Raw genomic sequence first — 18806 nt, 5'->3', positions numbered from 1 at the left:
GGGACTTATTTGCCGCCATCTTCAGTCAGAGTAGTCTACTCCAAGTCTGACATTTCTGGATACACTTACCTGTTACAGGGGTCTCTTGAGCATGCTTGTGTCACCTAGGAGTACATGAATATCCTATTCAACCACTTACCTCAACCCATTGACCACTTAAAACTGCATAATGTGAAAAGAGCTTACATGCATCCATTCAGCCAGTCACCCAACCATCCTTAGAAGAAGGCATGGTATCAATAGTAGACACAGACAAGTTTAGAAAACCAAAACCTTTATTTATACTTTTGTTTGAATGGTAGAATTCCTAACTTGCCCCAACTCTAAAATGGGAGTAATCTCGACTATTAAACAGTAACAAATACATCCGAGTCAGTCTGGTCAAACTAAAAAAAGGCCTATACTAAGAAAAGCAAACGTTGCCTTACTTAAAATAACAAAATATGTGTGAAGGGATAACGAAATAAAAATAGTGTCTCAAAAGGAAATGTCAGATTGGCTTCAGCACCAACTCCCTTCCCCAAGTACAACCCCACAGGGTCTAGAGAGTTTCTCAAAAAACGATGGGTGGATGGCACAATTCGGTCAGATTTGCACACTTTGACTCACTGGTACAATTGACCAATATACTCTTACTCTTTTGGTAGCCCAATCACTTCATTAAGCTTTGCTTGTATTGCCATCAATACTCAGTTCATATATTCTCAATTTCACTGTTCTGCACAGGCTTCCCTCTGCCGGGCTCGAGCCTGTCTGGTTTCACTTTCACACAATTTCTCCTATTTTTTCCACTGTCTAAGACTTTCAAGACTGCAGGGGATTTACCTAGACCTCTGCATAATCACTTTCACTTCTCTTTCAACAATTCTTCAAGTTGTAATCAACATGTTATGGCACCAATACTTCTTGGTCTTTCTGATTCTCTCTCCAAGTCTGCCCCCTTGGTGGTTTTCAAAAGTTCATATGCAAGAGCAATAATTCTTGGTATTTGTACTTCTTATTCTCTTAATTTCAAAGTGTATTTTCAACTTCTTATCCTCCTTCACTTGCCTTCTTTGCCTTTCTCCACAGTTCTTGTAGGTTACTTTTGCCCCCTCAGCATATTTCACAGTTCACAAATAGGACTTTCCTCTTATTCAGCCTTCTTTATGCATTGGTTTCCCTTGTCCTCTGCTTGCAATATCTTTCAAATTCCATAAACATTTCAGAGATTTTCAAATGTTGGACTCCCTCATAGGACCACTCTGCTACTTTGTATCTTTGTCCTTTAACAATTGTTCTCTTCATTCGCCAATTATCGGCACGCACGCAACCTTCAACTTTCAAATTACAGTCACTTTATCCTTAACATCAGACATTTGTTTCCCTCAATAACTCAACATCTATGTTAATTGGATTTCTTTCATCTCTTGTTTGCAGCTCAAGGTCGTTACCAATGCCTCTTCTGCTCCTCCCAACTCTGCCATTCACCTGGGAGGGTTGCAGGCTGTTTTCTGGCAACTTTAAGGTTCCTTTTCTTTGCTTGCTCAGATTTGCCTTTTGAACGTTCACAGCCTCCCGAAAGCATGGAAATCTTGCCTGGACTATTGATCCTGTACACCGTCGATCAGCATGTTGGCCTTCCACTGCCTGGTTTGCAACACCCTCGGAAGAGCTGTTCCTTCTTGTACCCAGCCTTGCTCAAAGTGCGTTTCTGTGCTCCACCTTTCATCTTCACAGGGAGTGCTAATTAGTGGCAGGTGTACTTTGGAGTTCAATGCCTGGCCTCATTACAGGCAGAGGGCCAATGGAAGTCAGGGGAGGTAATCCTCATTCCTCATCTTTGGTGCAGTACATTTGTCAGGGAGAAGCGTGAAGGAACTATGGGGGTTGTAGTTTCCCATAAAATAAACAGGGATAGGGGTTCGATAGGTTGTGGAAAAAGGGGATACCATGCCTCACCATTGGTCGTTTCTCCACCACTCCGAGTACCCCCTACTGAGGTGATCCTCCCTCGCTTGTCCACTCTCCCAGGGTCGAGATCCAAAAGCAATGGCCTTCGCCTGGCCACCTGTACGGGATCCCTGGGAACTAGGTTGGTAAACACCCTCTGGTGACCCTGACTTTACATGCTTGCCGAGGAGCCATGAAATTTCGTGTACGACTCTGGCTGCATCCCTTCCTCCCATTTAGCATCCATTGACTCATTTACGCTCCTTTTCGCTTCCAGCAGACCAAGGTTTGGATAGCCCTGGCAGGAGAATACACCACTCCACAGAAAAGTCTAGGTGCTCCGATACTGCAGAGGAAATTGGGCTGAGTAGAAAAACAAAGGAAAGTAACTTTATGAAGGGCAGAGAGCATCTGATAAAGACTGGGCCCTTTACGAAGCAGAATTTCAAGTCTGCAAGGCATGCTGATGAAAATAAATGATGCCCTCCATCTAGAAAAAGGAACGCCCAAATAATAGGCAATCACATACTCTGGGAAACTCCATTTAAATAAGGACTGTTCAAAATGTTGCCATACATTTCAAATACATAATTCTACATGCCAGTTTAATCCTACAAAAAGTTTCACTACGCTGAACTCTTCATGTGTTCTCCCGCCTAACGCTTCACTCAGTCATAGGCTTTTCATAGTACCCACAAGTCTCCACACAGTGTTTGACCACTGTGTACAGCAATATCACCACAACCCAGTTAATCAGGATCTCACTTGCACGTTTTGCCAACAGGTTACCCTTCAACATAGTTGTTGCATGCATTTATACAGCCGGATGGTGCCAAAACCTATGGTGTTTACCAAAACATTGAACACCTGCATGATAAAAGATGGTATATGTGGCTAAACAGTAACACAAAAGAAAACCCAAATGGACCAATTGGCCTGCTCAACTCAAGGAGTGTGCAAAATAATGTCCTCCGGCCATGACACCATGTTCTATACCCAGTAGCTTCCTTAGGAGAAGCAGGTTCCTGCTACAAAGTACATAAGATGTGTAACTGGGATCGCTATTAACTAAGAAGTTATCTAGAGCTTCTTAGTGCTCTGTACAAAACGCTATCCCACTGACTGGCAAGAACAATCAAAGTGCCACACAAGGTGCAGGGCTCCTTGACAATGAATAGGATTTAACAGTTCTGTATCAAGCTAATCCGTAAGGAACATATCCCAAAGCAAACCCATGCAAACGATATTCCAGACTGCCAGGAAAGACCATTTGCGAAAAGCAATCCAATGGAAAACCTAAGAGGGGGTCTAAAGCAGGATTATGCGTCAAAGGGGGATTAAATGGGTTCCGCCTAATCAAGCACTTCCAGTCTCGGGAGGCAATGATCCAGGAACCTTGTATGCTTTGCCATTGTGCCTGCGAGAAGGCCGGAACTGAAAGGGTAGCGAATACGGCCATAAGATGAACTGCTCAGGGAAAGACTGAAGCATTCGGATCATGAAGGATCAGTTATGGGCCTTTATAGTCCCTGGAAAGAGACTTTTAAATAGACATTTCATTTGGTTTATGAAAATAACGATTACGCATTTTTATCGCCATTACTCTCATCTCACATGGTTTCTCCATCATGCTGTCCCATCTAGTGGACTTGTGGCAAAAAAAGACAGTTTAACGATTTGTAGCATATCATTTCACACACATCAATTAAAAAGTGTAGTGTTAAATATTTTTTTAATCTTCGAGGTCACCCTCATACTGCTCCTTCCCTCATCTTACCCTACATCTACTTTAGAAGGATATGCAAGCATATTTTCATTGCAAAAGACACATTTTTAAAATCGAAATGGTTAAACAAGATAGCTTTTGCTGTGTTTTTCAAATCTAGGTTTTTCACAATAAAAATGACTAGATACCGAAGGCTCTAGAGTGGAGCAGTCTGCAACTTAAGGGATAGCGAAGGACAAAGCACCCGGATCCCTGTGGAGCAGACTGGCGGGGTACGTATATGATCATCATTACCCATGAACACCACACCCATCCCCCTCCTCCAAGGAACTTGCTGGACACAATCTGGTTGGGCAGATTGTGGTGTAGGGTCGGGTCACAATGCAATCTGTTGTGCAGCCAAGGTGCATAAATTCAAGTTGCAATCTACTAGCCAGCCATAAAAAAGTCACTCCAATTATATACATACATAGCACACCATTTCTTACTCGCCAAGAGTCAAAATATTACTAGGCAATGGAGAGTACACATTTTGCACCCTGGCACGGGCCATGTATTCACCAACAGCGTATTTGGAGGCTTTTTCAGGACAAGCCTGGTCAAACTCTGCACTGCATGGGGAGGAGAAGGGTTTTCAGGTACATGTCATCCACTGTTAGTAGAACAAGTGATGTGGGCATCCCTACACTTGCAGTCGGGTCCTAGGCATTAAATAGGTCCTGTTCAGACAGTTCTTAAGTCCACACAAGGGGCTTTATAAAAGTATCTTAGAGACAATACAGAAAACGTAAACTTAGTATAGACCTGTACTGCGTAAAACAGTAGCATGGACAGAGCAGCAGGCTTATTTTAGGTGAGAGAGAGGACTGTAGACCGGTACAAAGACATTGTAACATACAGATGTCTAAAGAAACACTGACACACTTACATATTGTAAAAATAATGGTTTATTTTACATATACACATAAGCAAAGAATTCTTTGCTTATAGTAGTTGCCTTATTCATAAACCATTAGAAAACCCATCACTATTTTATGCCGGTCAAGTGGCACAGCGAGTATAGTGCTCGCTTTGACATCAGCGCACAGCCCGCTGTCGCAGGTTCGAATCCCGGCAGGGCAAACTCAGCCTTTCATCCTTCTGAGGTCGATAAATTAGCACCACACACTGTGGGTTATAAGCAGCGCTCAGATACCCGAGGGTTTGTAGCACTATATAAATGGGAAATTATTATTACTACTATATTTCTGGTATGCAAACTAAAGTATAAACCCAATTTCGAATAGCAGTATGCAGTTCAAAGCGAGTGAAACGTAGTAATACACATTTAAAATGACAGTAAGCTATTCATGGGGAGTAAAACCACTTTAGTAAACAGTACATAATTCAAAGTAAGCAGACCCTTTTGAAGACTTAGTTATTCAGTGCCAGGAATACTAGTTATACCTACACTGTTACAATTAAGTATCGTTTCACTTGAATAAGTTATTCTCTCTTAGGAATAATAAACACTACCAAAGTAAAAGATGAGCACATACTTTACTCCTTTCAGGAAGGATACAGTTCAACTTGGATTACTTTTCAGAACCCACGGCAGTATGCACTTCAGGGATAAGTAAGAACTCGGGAAACACATTTTGAATGACAATCTATTCCAGGCGAGTAAAACCATATTGGTAAGAAACTCATACACTATTTCTATTACAGGAATATGTAGTTATACCAAAGTTATTTTTCAGACGAATGGAACAATTCTAAGGTAAGCAAGAACTTTTCAGAAAGGCAGTAAGCAGTACAAAGTAAGTAAGAACCTAATGGTATACATTTATATTGGTAGTAGGCTATTAAAGGCGAGTAAACCATATTAGTAAACATTTACACTTACTCAGTTTCAGGAATATAAAGTAACACCAACTCAGTTACTTTCTAGAACAGTGAAACACAATTCAAAAAGGTAAGTAAATCACTTCTTATACTTTTCAGAGGGGTAATAAGCAACTCAGAGTGAAGAACTTAGCAACACGTAACTTATTCTGTTTCAGGAATCAAAGTTAAACCAACACCTTTACAAGTAAGTACTTTGCAACACTTCCTATATTTCATAATGAGAGGCCTTATACTTGAACGTCTTTCCCATTCTAAGGCATGGGTGATCTCAGAGGCTTGAGTGGCACTGGTTGTCCAGTGGCCAACAGCAGACAGGTCAGGATAGGGTTCAGATGTAGGAAAGTCGGAGAGGATTTCTTGTCCAACAAGTAAGTACAGTTTTTAGAGTGTGTAGAAAGTGTCAGGGACTTTGTAGAATGCTCCCTAGTGTTCCAGTGTTGGGCATCAGCGAACAGTTTGGGCGAACTCACAAACACACGAATGACCACCCTAGCCACAGAGTAGCGACTTTAGGCAAGTATTACCCACAGCCACAGAGTATTCAGCAATGAAGAGAGTGCAGACCAATTCCTTCACTATGCAGCAGCACAGGACCCGGTCTCTGCATTTTTGGTCATGTTGACCAAAAACAGACACTGTATGGGAACTTGCAGCAGTAGTCGACAAAAGGCTCCCAATAAAGGTTTGTTAAGTGCTTCTGGATTTGGTGCCCTTTTCCATGTACCAGATGAAGGACAGTCGTAATCGATCTGCTTTGCCTCGATATCTCGGTCTAGCACTCCGTTGAGGGGACTTGAAGGAGTGGAATCGTGTCTCTGGCGGTCTAGCAGGAGTCCACCGAAGTTTCAGCAGGATTCGTTCTTCGGAAGACTGCATGGTACTCCAGCTCGAAGTCTGTGTATTGGCGGCTTGCAGCCCATGAAGGTCACAGCTCGTTGTGGGATGGTTTGAAATGCAGCTTGCCTCAAGACTGTTGGGTCTCAACTGGGTCAGAGTCATAGTCTTTGGAACTCCTGTCACTTCAAAGAATGGGTCAGAATAGGCAGCGGTTACTCGGCAGGCCTCTCCTGTCGCTGGAAGTAGCTAGAGCATTCTTCTCCACTTAATCAGATTTTCTCTTCGAGTGGTCGACTTGTCTTCAGCTCCAAGAACCAGGCCAGATATACAGGAACACACACAGCCTCTGAATTCTCCATGCAGTTTACATAAAGGGGCGGGTGTCAGGACACCTAGGCCCCAAGTGGGAACTGGTTCCTCTCAGGTACAACTGAAGACAAAGGAGCATAGTTTCGGACTCCTCCCTCACTTCCTGCCTTCAGAGACGCTGGAGCCTCTGCGGGCTACAGTAAGGGTTTGCGTCGAAGACAAAACAACCAGAATGGCAAAAGGACCAAGAAAGGACACGCACACTAAAAATGGCAAAAAAGAACAGCCACCATTCTAGTAGCATGGGGACTCTTCTGTTCATTACCGCGACTGGTTTGACAGCGAGTAAAAAGTACACAAAAGTAATGCATGTCAATAGCCACCAGCCATAATAGTCCCTAACTGGAGCAATGAGAAACGACGTATCTCACCAGCACTTCACATAAGGTGGGATGTGCTGTCTCCCAATATAAAATGTAAAGGGGATGAAAATCACTCTTCACCCTTGTGAACATGTATTCTGCAAGGTTAGTCAAGAGAAAATACAACGGGAAGCCCAAGGCGCAACCCAGCAATACTGCACAAAAAGTGCAATAATAAAATGTAGATGACCAAAAAGTTATGGGAAATTATTCAAAAATAAAATATGGAGAGTCAGTAAATTGACACCCATAAAAAGAGTAAAAGAAAGGGTGAGTGGGAAAAAGGTTCCCACTCAATCCAGCACAAAGTGCTGGGTCTCTTCTCACATGTGAAGGTGATTTGGCATACAAATAAAAATCTACCATAACAGGTCCCTCCATTGAAAGGCTTTGCAATGGACCAGTTTCTGCTACAGAAGAATTCTTCAACAGAAGCATGAGAATGCTCAAAAAGGAAACACCCTATTAGGCCCTCCCTGTCCGGGATTAAGCTCAGATCTGGCGGGCAATGACCTGTCCTGATGTGAAGATGTGAAAAACCTTTGTGGAACACTAGTTAGCAAAGATTTAGAGGTCATCCCCTTTTTCAGGAACAGGGCATGAACACAAACTAAAGGATGAATGCTCAAATGTCCCACATGAAATTACTAACGACTCCACAGAGGTTGGTTACATCAGTATCCCACGGAACAGACTTACTGCAGTTAACACAGCCCTTCCACAACCAATTAACTGGCAGAGTTAAAATCATTCAAATCTATACAGTGTCCAGGGGTACTCACCCGATCCCTGCCGATTGGCAAAGGGTGTGCCGTATACATGTTTCTCTTGCCATCATACCCTGGCTGCCGATCCCCAAATATCTGCATCTTGAAATGCCGCACCATTGTGTCCACCACCTCCCTGAAGAAAGTGAAAGAAGTCAGTTCGATTTTTTAGGGGGGGGGGGGCGGGCGGGCTCTATAGTTTTGAAAGAAGCTTACAGGCAGCATGGTTACAACCATAGAACCCTCATTAGGAATGGCAAGCAGCAGAAACCGAAACCACCATTTTCCTACAAGTGGCCTAGAGTCAATTGCAGAAAGTGGTCCATTTCCATATTGCTGTTTGAGGCAGCAAAACATTTCCAATTTTCAATGAGATTTAACACCATGAAAAATTGACAATTAGAAAATATGCCTTTTCTAGGCCCACAATCCCCAAAAGAAGCAATGGCAGAGGTCCACTTTGTATTTTATCCCTCAAATCAGAACAAAATGATGCCCATTCCATACTTGAATGTGAAAATACTTGAGTGGCCTGAGAGGGGAGGGGGCTATAACACTTTACCCTTTAGTGCTACACAATCTAAATCTTCATCACAGCACCACAAAGAGTGCCTTATGTGCTTGAGCTGTGCATTGCCAACTGCAAAGGAAGTGGGCACTACAACAAAATGCCTACTTTTGAAAAACACAGATAAACATCTTATATGTATGACATTTAATTTAACATAGTAGCCATCTGAGAATTTGGTGAAACCTACAATTTGTGCCTTTTCTCATCAAGATGTCTAATCTATTTCATGCCTTTGTATGTGTGCCAACATTCAGTAATCAAGAAACAAATGTAGACTAGTCAGTCCCACACTAAAGACAGAAGAGTAAAAAAACAATCTCAGCATTTGACCAAGGCACTTAATGTTCAAGTTACTAAGAGAAATAAATGGTCCAACACAAAGAACCCTGTGGGGCAGTTCCTCAATATCTCTACTTTTGGTCATACCCTGTTCAAAAGAACATGATCTAGACTAGGTGGTTGCTGAGAAGACTCCACCCACTCAACTTGGTAACTTATGGAAAAGGTTTAACAAAGCAACCCTTTCACGGGTTCATGCTGTGTCTTCAAATGGAAGGCCTACTCATTCCAGGTTACCTCCCATTTGTCTGCTGCTGGCAGTCAAGCTCTGGTGAGCTCTGCTCCCAACAGTTGAGACCTGTGAATATTCAAAGTACCTGGTGTTATAAAATATTTCTCCATGGTCATGGGGAAATCAACATGTCCTTCATGCTGTCGGAACTGGGAAACATGGTTTCCTTTACTCTTGTTAACTTCTTGCCAGTTTTGGTAACCATCATTGCACAATGCAGTACAAAGGGGTACACTTTGTTTTGCTCTAGATTAACACACAGAGGATTTTCTGTTACTTTTTTAGGTGTGCCGAAGGGACAAGCTGGTGGCAAGCAGTTACTTTTTGCTACTGGTGTATTTCGTTTTAGCCTTGCCGCATATGGCTACTAACTGTGGCTAGTGGCCAAACATGGCCGTGCTATGAGGGTTTTCGTTTTGTCTCTTTAGCATCTCGTCTTGAACCCTTCTCCCTGGCCTGTGTGGGCCGGAAAATCCTTATATGGATCTACAGTGCGCAGGAAAAGAGGATTTTTAAGGGCTACTGCATAGCCCTGGGTGGTTGTTGCCAGGAAGTGGGCAGGGACTGCCTGGTCCCAATCCACAAACTTGTTTTATTGCGTCATAATGGTATTCATGAGCTGTAGCACATAAAAAAATTGCAGAAGTTATACGAGATTCTATTCGCAACTTCTATTGAATAGCAGCCAAAAGCTCACCAAATCATTTTTAAATGAAAGTATCTTTATCACAAATGATCATCTAATCCTAGCTGGCGCTGGTGTGCCGCCTATCTAGGAGAGGGGATAGAGAAGAGGCTTACCCTAATCTGACTCACTACTTTCCCACCAATATTTTCTAAAAACCAGACACTGGGGAGTGCAGGGATCGAAATGGAGGGGAGCTAGGAGCTATTTAGCTCCAGCGTCTAGCATAGTGGAGCCCGGTTAGCTTGAAATCAACACTACCAGGAGCTACTTTTGGCTCCTAGGGCCAACTGGTGACTTCCGAACATGTAAATGTGACATTAACTGATTATTTGAGAATTTTAATAAAGAAGAATTAGAACACATCCAATACGCTTTCAAACACAATGGTTCATACAAAATGGACAAAAGGTTAAGTAGCATCTCTGGTGGCTCCTGCCTACATCATGGTGATGCCCGACACCCCGGAGCTGGTTTTAGCTCCTGATCATCGAATCTCAATTTCGAACCTTGCGAGTGTGATGTAATTTATTTCTCCCTCTGTGTCCAATGAAAAGCAGGTTCTATACAATATCCGATTTCTTCTATCCCAGGCATTCACTATTCTTGAATGTCCTGGGGGTTCAGAGAGTGGTCTACTGGTTTCAGCAGATTAAGTAGTCATCTAGCCGCATTCTTTGGTACCAAAAACTATCCACCGTTTTAAAAATAATTCTAAAAACAGAAGGCTTCTCAATGTTCTGTTTGGGTCAGCACATATTCTATTTCTTCTGTATTGCACTACAATAGTGCCAGTGTTTTTTCCTATCCCAATTTCATACTCTCTAAACACAGCTGTTTGTAGTTGGGGATTCAGGGATTCTTGTTCTTCCCTTTTCCTCCCATTTCAGCATTAATCTTCATATTTGGTCTGCGTGTGGCATTCATGAGTGGTCACCAGTGGTCCATACTGAACCACTGCTGGGGTGCGTGTTTGGACCAGATCAGTCATTGGCTAGTGGGAGTCTCAGCACTTTGCAGGCTAGGACCCCGGCAGCTACTATAGAGATACTGGAAGAAACCAAAGGACCCAACTAACAAGATTTGCGAGGAGACTGGACCGGTTGGAAGGAGGCCTGGCAACCAACTTCTGCTGCTGCCCTGGTAGAGCCTTGTCCTGTGGAAGATCTGCAGCAGTGCTGAAAAGGAGCTGCAACCCTTGTAGTGGAGAGACCATCAATTCTCGATGTCGGCTCCGAGTACTGGAAGAGCCTTCAGAAGTGCCCTTGGACTGCCCAGTGGCTGACCAGCTCCCTTGGGTTACCGCAATGCACACGTCGTTCTGAGTTGAGGCCTGGAACTTGCAGGATCATCAGCTTGTGCTGTAAAACTCACATGCGCGATTCTAGCATCAAGGTGACCTGAGATGGGAGGCGTAGTCTGACCATGGCAAGTGAATACTCTTGCATCGCTATGCATCGGTGGCTGTCGTCCAAAACTGCTTTCCTGCATCCAGTCCAGTGCTGAGAGGGACCCTGCATAGCGTTCTTATGCATTCTCCAACCTTGCACTAGCCGAGAAGTGCTCAAACATGCAACCCCTGGGATCCAAGGGCTGAAGCGGACAGCAGGAAAATCAACCTCGGAACCTCTTCAGAAGCCCTGCCAAGTCACAGAGGTGGGGCATGCTTGTAACCATACTTCACTGAACCCCTAGTTGCGTTATAAAAGTTTCCAAAAGTTATAAAAACCTTTTCTAACAGTTTGGCTTTTGCACTCCAAAAGTTGGGGACATTTGTTAGTTAGAAAAACTTGTCAACTCCCCAGTCTCACAAAACTGCATGCACTGGTGAACTTTTGGGCACAGGGCTCCATACAGGGAGGACAGAGACAAGGATCTTACTAGGCCAAGTGACATTGAGATCGTGCAAGGGGCGGGGCAGTGCTGTATATGGTATCAAAATAATAAGTGCAGACAGCAGGTGTCCAAAAGTACAGGTAGGGGTACTGTAGGGTTACAGATACAGACCCAAGTGCAAGGGTTGCCGGGAGGCAGTGCAGGTGTGCAACTGGGCAGGCACAAAATCAGAGGGTGGAAATCAGCAGTGGAGAAGGCAGAAGAATAGAGGAAGACCTTGAGGTGCATCCGGAACCGGAGCTGGTTCTCCTCAAGTTTCAGAGAGGCAGGGAGCTGTTCCAGAGGGAGGCCCCAGCCAAGGAAATATCTACGACCAGCTTGTTGCTTGGAGAATAGACTGACCCTGAGGGAGGTGGAGGAGCAAAGAGCTCAAGTAGGAAGGTATTTACAAAGAAAGAGTTGGCGGTATGGAGGACCCAAAAGTGGATAATGCAGAGGGTCTTGAACTTGATCCTTGCAGCCACTGGGAGCCAATGCAGAGATTTCAGTGCCAAGTGATATGATCCCTGGGCTTGAGGCCAAGGACAAGTCTCGGAGTCCTGTTCTGGATGAGTTGCGGAGGACGGAGAGTAGAAGCAGGCCGGTTTAGAAAGAGGCTGTTGCAGTAGTCCAGCCTAGAGTGAACCAGAGCTCTAGAGACACTGAGCTTCGGCAAGGGGAGGGGGGGGGGGAGAGAGTAAAGGAAGAATACCTCTGAGGAGGTGCAGCTGGTAGTGAGACTTCTTAGAAACGTCAGATTTGAGGAGAGAAGGAGAGTGTGGAGTCGAAGATGACCGAGGTTTAGCCTCACAGGTGGGTGCAGGAAGAGAGCCAAGAGGCCAGCCAGAGAGCGACAGGAAAGGAGGGAGCGGGAGTGCCGATGAGGAGTATCTCAGTCTTACTGGCATTAAGGCAGCGATCATTGGCAGCACACCACTCCTGGATGGCGGACAGACAATCAGATGAGCGAGGGAGAAGAGGTGGCTGAGGGTAGTCTGAAAATGATCTGAGCGTCATCCACATAGCACTGGAAGTTGGGGCAAAGTGCAGCAATGCCGTGGGCAAGAAGTGCCAGGTATTGGTTAAACAGCCAGGGAGAGAGGTTAGACCCCTGGGCAACACCACAGGTAGAGAGCAGCGGCAGGAGCCAAGTTGAACCTGGGAGGGTCGATCAGAGAGAAAAGAAGTCAGCCATGCCAGGGCCTGACCAGTGATACACAAGTTATCACAGTTGATCGAGCAGGATGGCATGGTTGACTGATCAAAGGCAGAAGAGAGATCAAGAGGAGGCCACAGGGGGTGTTGAGTCAAGGTTGGCGAGCAGATCTTCACGGATGTTCAGGAGAGCAGTTTCCATGCTTCTGGCAGCTCTGAAGCCAGACTAATGGTCATGGAGGCAACCAACCGATTCACTGTGAAGATTAAGCTGGGAGATGGTCAGCTTTTCCAAGAGTTTGCCCAGGAAAGGAGTGATGGAGTTTGGGCGATAGTTGGCCAGGCAAAACAGGTTGGCCGAGGGTTTCTTCACAGCGGGGTGCACAAGGGAGCGCTTCAGGGGCGAAGGAGTGATTGCATAAGTCGGCAAGGGCAGGAGCCAGGGGGTCGATGTGGTCCTTGATGGTTTTGGAGGAGCAGGGGTGAATCTGTTTTGACGAGACTTTCATAGAACGAACTTGCCTAGCAACCTTGTCTGGGGAGAACAGGGGAAAGGCATAGAAGGAGCGAACAGAGGTGGCCGAATAAGGGCCCGAGGAGGAGCAGGGAGTGGAGGGAGGAGAGGGAGAGGAAGAGGGGACAGGATGTCCTGAGTTTTAGAGATGAAATGAGAAGCCAGAGCCATGCAGAGGGCCTGGGAAGGACAAGAGAGGTAGAGACTGCGACAGGATTGGCCAGTTCCTTGCAGATTTTAAAGATTTCAGCTGAGTTGTTGGATGCGGCAGACGCAGGATCGGATGTGAGCTCTCTTCTTGGTGCGGACAGAGCTGGTATTGGTTTTGGAGCAGGCGGCAGGCCAGTTTGTCACATTCCAGCTTGATGGCCTCTGAAATTTTTTCAGTAGAAGGCGCTGGGCGTCGACGTCCCTCGACAGCCTCCGTCTCGGCACCGACATAATCGTGCGTATAAATACTTGTGCAGCGGCCGTGGCTCAGTTCCTTTTTGAACCTTGAAATTAGCTGTGCATGAATTGGTTATTGACTTTGAAGGAGCGTAAGCTGCAACTACAAGGGAAGTTGTACTGCGGGGATGGATGGGAGGGGCGATAAGGAATACGTTGGAGGAACATCCCATCGAAAGAACGTTACCAGTTTGGTAAGTAACTTGTTCTTCGAAGAGATTGTGTCCTCCGACGTATTCCTTATCTTGATAGACTCCCATAGCACTGGTGTGAAAGAGGAGGTGGGAGTAAAATTGGAATATTCCCCTTTAAGAATAAACAGAATGTAACACAGTTTTGACAAATCTGGTCTCCTGGCTAGAGGAGGAATCCAGACTAGTATTTTGTAAAGGTACCCCTCTTTGGAGAGCCGAAGAGGCTGCAATACCCCTGGTTGAATGAGCCCTAAGGTGTTGAGGGGGCTCTCTCCCTGCCAATTTGTAGCATTCTAGAATGGCTAAAATAACGCATCTTGAAATGGTCAGTTTTGTGATTGGCAATCCTAATTTGTGTACTGCATAACCTACAAACAGTTGGTTTGCTTGCCTTATTCTAGCAAGCCCGTTGATATAAAACTCAAGGCACGCTTTGGATCCAGCCTATGTAGTCTCTTCCTCTTTCCCTGGATGGGGAGGAGGATAGAATGAAGTTAAGGTTATTTTCTGAGTGATGTGGAACTCAGACCACCTTTGGGAGGAAGGGAATAGTTTACCTGTAACTCAATTTCTCCAGCATTGGTATCTTTCATTGATTCACATGCTTAGAATATTCCCCGTCGTCAGGCTGGGAATATTCTAAGCATGTGAAGCCACGAAAGATACCAATGCTGGAGAAATTAGGCTTCACTTGTAAAACAACCTTGTCTTTGTGAAAAATTGTATGAGGAGGTTTGCAAGATCGAGCTTGTAATTCGCTCACTCTTCTGGCAGATGTTAGAGCCACTAGGAAGAATGTTTTAAGGGTGAGAAATCTTAATGAACAAGAAGGGAGTGGTTCAAAAGGAGTACCCATCAGAAAATGTAAGACTAGATTTAAGTCCCACAAGGGAACTTGGAACGGCTTTGGGGATAGACAGTAAACCCTTTCAGAAATTGGATTACTAGGGGTAATTTGAAATATGATGGCTCCGCCGCAGTGCACTTAAAGATTGACAGCGCTGCGAAGTAGCCCTTGATCGTACCAACTTGAAGACCAGAATTTGCCAAATAGAGCAAAAAAGATAACACCATTGGTGTACTGCATGAAAAGGGTTCGATATTCTTTGCTCTACACCAGCTGCAAAATCTGTTCCAACGGCAGCAGTAAAAAGTCTTTGTTGCTGGCCTTCTAGCTGAAAGCGACACCTCCCGACGTCATCCGGGAGGTCCCAATCCTTGTATCTCAACCTTTCAGAAACCAAGTGTGAAGGATGAGGGTTCAGATGTCTGGATGGAGAACCTGACCTCCCTTCTGCGAGAGAAGATACTCTTTGCAGAAGACAAATCGGAGGGCAGATGGACATGTCCAAAAGGTCCAGGTACCACGTTCTCCAGGCCCAATCCGGGGGCAATTAGGATCATAGTCTTCCGGAATCTTCTCAACCTCCTGATCTGAGGAATGACAGGGACTGGGGGGAAACGCGTATAGAAGTGGAAACTCCCACTCTACTACGAACACGTCCCATAGAGCTCCTCTCGGGGGAAATTCCCTTGAACAAACCTGATCGCACTTCCTGTTGATACTGGTGGCGAACAGATTCACTTGAGGGGCTCCACAAAGGGCGAAGGACTTTTTGAGATAGCTCCCACTCGTGGGAGACTCTGCTCTGGCTGCTCAGAGAATCCACTTTTAAGTTCTTCTCTCCAGCTAAGTGAACTGCCGATAGAGACTCCTTCTTAAATTGCCCAAAACAAGAGCTGCATCGCCTCTTTGCACAGTGGCAGTGATCCTACGCCTCCTCTTTTTGAGGTAGTGCATGGCCACTGTGTTGTCCGTCATTATAACATTCTTCCCCATCTTCCTCTGATGGTCAAGTCGTTGGCATGGGCTGCCCACCCTGTTAGTGAGGCATCCGTGACTACTTTCATCTCCGGCCATGGTTGCCAAAACTGTTCTCCTTTCAAGATGTTCTCCCGACAGGCCCACCACTGAAGGACTCAAGCTACTCTACTCAGGACTTGAAGGAGATCTGACATTCTTCCTGAGAATTGCGACCATTGGGCTCTTAGTGCCCACTGGAGGGATCTCATTCTTAGGCGAGCCTCTGGCACAAGGAATATGCAGGATGCCATGAGGCCTAGCAACCTCAAAAAGTCAAAGGCTGGTAGACGTTGGGCATTTTGAAACTTGGTGATCATCTGTAGAATATCTTGAGCCCTCCCCTCTGGTGGCGAGGCTTTCCCCAGGGAAGTATCCAGGACTAATCCAATGAACTGGAGTCTTTCTGATGGTATCATCCGAGACTTCTTTAAGTTGAGGGAGAAGCCCAGCTTGTGAAGGAAGTGGCAGACATAATCTAGCTGGATCTGAGCTTGTTCCGAAGATACTGCTCTGATCAACCAATCGTCTAGGTAGGGGTAGACGTGGGTCCCTTCCCTCAGACTTGCAGCTACTACCGTCATTAGCTTGGTGAAAACCCACGGGGCGGAGGTCAGCCAAAATGGCAGAACTCCAAATTGATAGTGAGAGTTGCCAATTGTGAACCTCAGTTATTTCCTGTGTTTGAGATGGATTGGCACATGGAAATAAGCATCCTAAAGGTCCAGAGATGCCAACCAGTCCTGAAGCTGGAGGATCTGGGAAAGGGTTACCATCTTGAACTGGTCTTTCCTGAGGAATTTGTTCAATTCCCAAGATGGGTCTCAGTCCCCCGTCCTCCTTTGGTACTAGGAAGTAGGGAGAATACCAACCCTTGTTCCTCTACGCTACAGGTACCGGTTCTATGGCACATTTCTCTAGCAGGTCTACAATCTCCTGCATAAGGAGCGGGTCTGGAAACTTCAAAGAGTAGTTCTCCAGTGGATGACCGAGGGGTGTGTAGGAAGGGCAAGCAGTAACCTTGGGCAACTGTCTCCAATGCCCAAGCATCTGACGTAATAGCCTGCCATTCTGCCAGACGTTGAGTTAACCTTCCCCTACTGGTGTCTTGTGAGGCGAGAGACCCAGTTTTTGTACCTTTTCCCCCGTCCACCACGGGTGAATCGTTTCTGGCCCCTTTGAGCTGGCTGTTCTCTGCCTTTTCCGAATGCGGAGTAAAAGCGAAAGGACATACCCCTCCAGGGGGATCCTGGGGGGCGATTCGGAGTCTGTCGGATTGCAGCCCCAAGAGATTTCGCTGCTGCCTTGGATGTTTGTAACTTTTCCAGGCTGTCATCAGCCTTCTTACCAAATAAAGAAGTGCCGTCAAAGGGCATGTTCAAAGGTCTGGCTTGTACATCTGGAGCAAAACCAGACTTCCGCAACCACGCATGCCTGCGGATTGTGGTACTTGCCGCCATGGCCCTGCTGATACTGTCAGCAGAATCAATGCCAGTTTGAAGGGACTCGCACATTCCATCTTCGCCATCTTTGATGTTTAAAAATGCTTCCCTTTCCTCTCCTTCAGGGAGACAGTCAGCCGCAGATGAAGCACACTCCCAAAGTGTATGGCTGAATCTTGCAAGTGGCGTTAATAGATTTAAGCGCCATGCTGCATGTCGAAAAGACTTTTTGACATAGCATCAAACCTTTTATCGTCCCTGTCCTGTGGAATAGTAGGGTATGCAGATCTGCTATTTGATGAAGTTGCTGCTTTTACAATCAAACTCTCTGGAGTTGGATGTCTGCTCAAGTATTCAGAGATAACCTGTATTTGGCAGATAGTTTCTTGTTAACTGCAGGGATAACTTAAGGGGTTTCCCCAATTAGAGATCTTTCTTTGCAGAGCAGTATGAAAAGGAACAGCATCTTCCTGCGGACCTTTAACTAAGATGTCAGTAAGGTCATCTTGCTGAAAAGAAGGTGTAGGTGTAGACCACCCCATGAATTCTATCATTCTAGCCATCAGAACCCTATAAGGGGTCTCAGCATGCTCCCCAGGGTCTGGTTTAGCAAGCTCTACTTCTGGAGAAATATCTAAACCACTTGCTTCATGTAAAGATTCTTGAAGATCTTTTAACCTGTTCTCTTCAGCGATAAATTCCTCTGGTATAGGTTTTGTGGTCCTTTGTAAACCAAAAGGTCTTTCATGGTCGGAATCCTCCCCATCCTCATATATAGAGGACAAAGCTCTAAAGTAATCAGACCTAGGGTATGGTTTAAAACCCATTTCTAGAGCAGAGGGGGCAAATTGGTTGTCACTGGTTGAGAAAACGTCGAAGTGGAAGTCAAAGGCTTCGACAAAACCAAAAAGGGCGTCGAAAAAGTTATAAGAGGCCTCGAAGTACTCGAGAGGATCGGAATCCTACTCGGAGTCATCGAGGTTGTCGACTGCATCCTCGAGGTAATGGTCGAGGTCCTTGACACCGCTACTGTCTGAGATGTAGTGACAGCTGTAGGCCTGTTTTATCGGCGTCGAAGACTGTCGATGCAACTGATTCATGCGTCGATGACGCAGATTTATGAGTCGAAGAAACCTCCGACGATGGCGTTGATGACGCGGATTTACTGCCTTTACTCGAGGGTTCATGACGCTCTCTGGTAGTTTCTTTTGTCGGGTGCAACGACTCACAGCGTTTTGATTTTTTGGGTCTTTCACCCAGGGTATCACCTTTAGCCGTCTCCGAGGGGGTCGAGGCCGCTTTCTCGAAGACACTAAGCATTTTCTTACAGAATTCCTCCCACTTAGCTGGAGAGCTGTGTTTCGTGGGGCAGGTGACCCTTTCCGGGGAGACCGAAGATTAAGAGGGAGATCTACGACGCCTCTTCTTAGAGTGTTTCGATCTCGAAGACTGATGGTAACCGCTTCGAGACCTTGAACAGGGATGTTTCCTGTGACGGTGAGGAGACGAATGTCTCGACTCTGCCGAAGAAACTTTCGAGGGAGTAAAAGTTTGAAGAGTATCACCTCTTTCAAGCTTCCCCTTATGCTCCTTCAAGGCTTTCGCCGTCAT

General features: G+C 45.5%; 1 protein-coding gene across 3 annotated transcripts in view; it reads right to left on the bottom strand.

The window, feature by feature from the left end:
• LOC138503097 (protein argonaute-4) overlaps positions 1-18806 on the bottom strand; it is a 324615-nt gene that overhangs the window by 256528 nt on the left and 49281 nt on the right. For all 3 annotated transcript variants that reach the window (XM_069622601.1, XM_069622603.1, XM_069622602.1), the window contains exon 3: positions 7896-8016. In XM_069622601.1, the coding sequence (XP_069478702.1) occupies positions 7896-8016 (121 nt within the window). The remainder of the gene's footprint in view (positions 1-7895; positions 8017-18806) is intronic.

Source organism: Ambystoma mexicanum, chromosome 11 (genome assembly GCF_040938575.1).
Source record: "Ambystoma mexicanum isolate Mex_15411 chromosome 11, UKY_AmexF1_1, whole genome shotgun sequence".
Classification (NCBI taxonomy): domain Eukaryota; kingdom Metazoa; phylum Chordata; class Amphibia; order Caudata; family Ambystomatidae; genus Ambystoma; species Ambystoma mexicanum.
The sequence above is the reverse complement of the archived record's forward strand: the minus strand, read 5'-3'. Positions and strand labels throughout refer to the sequence as shown.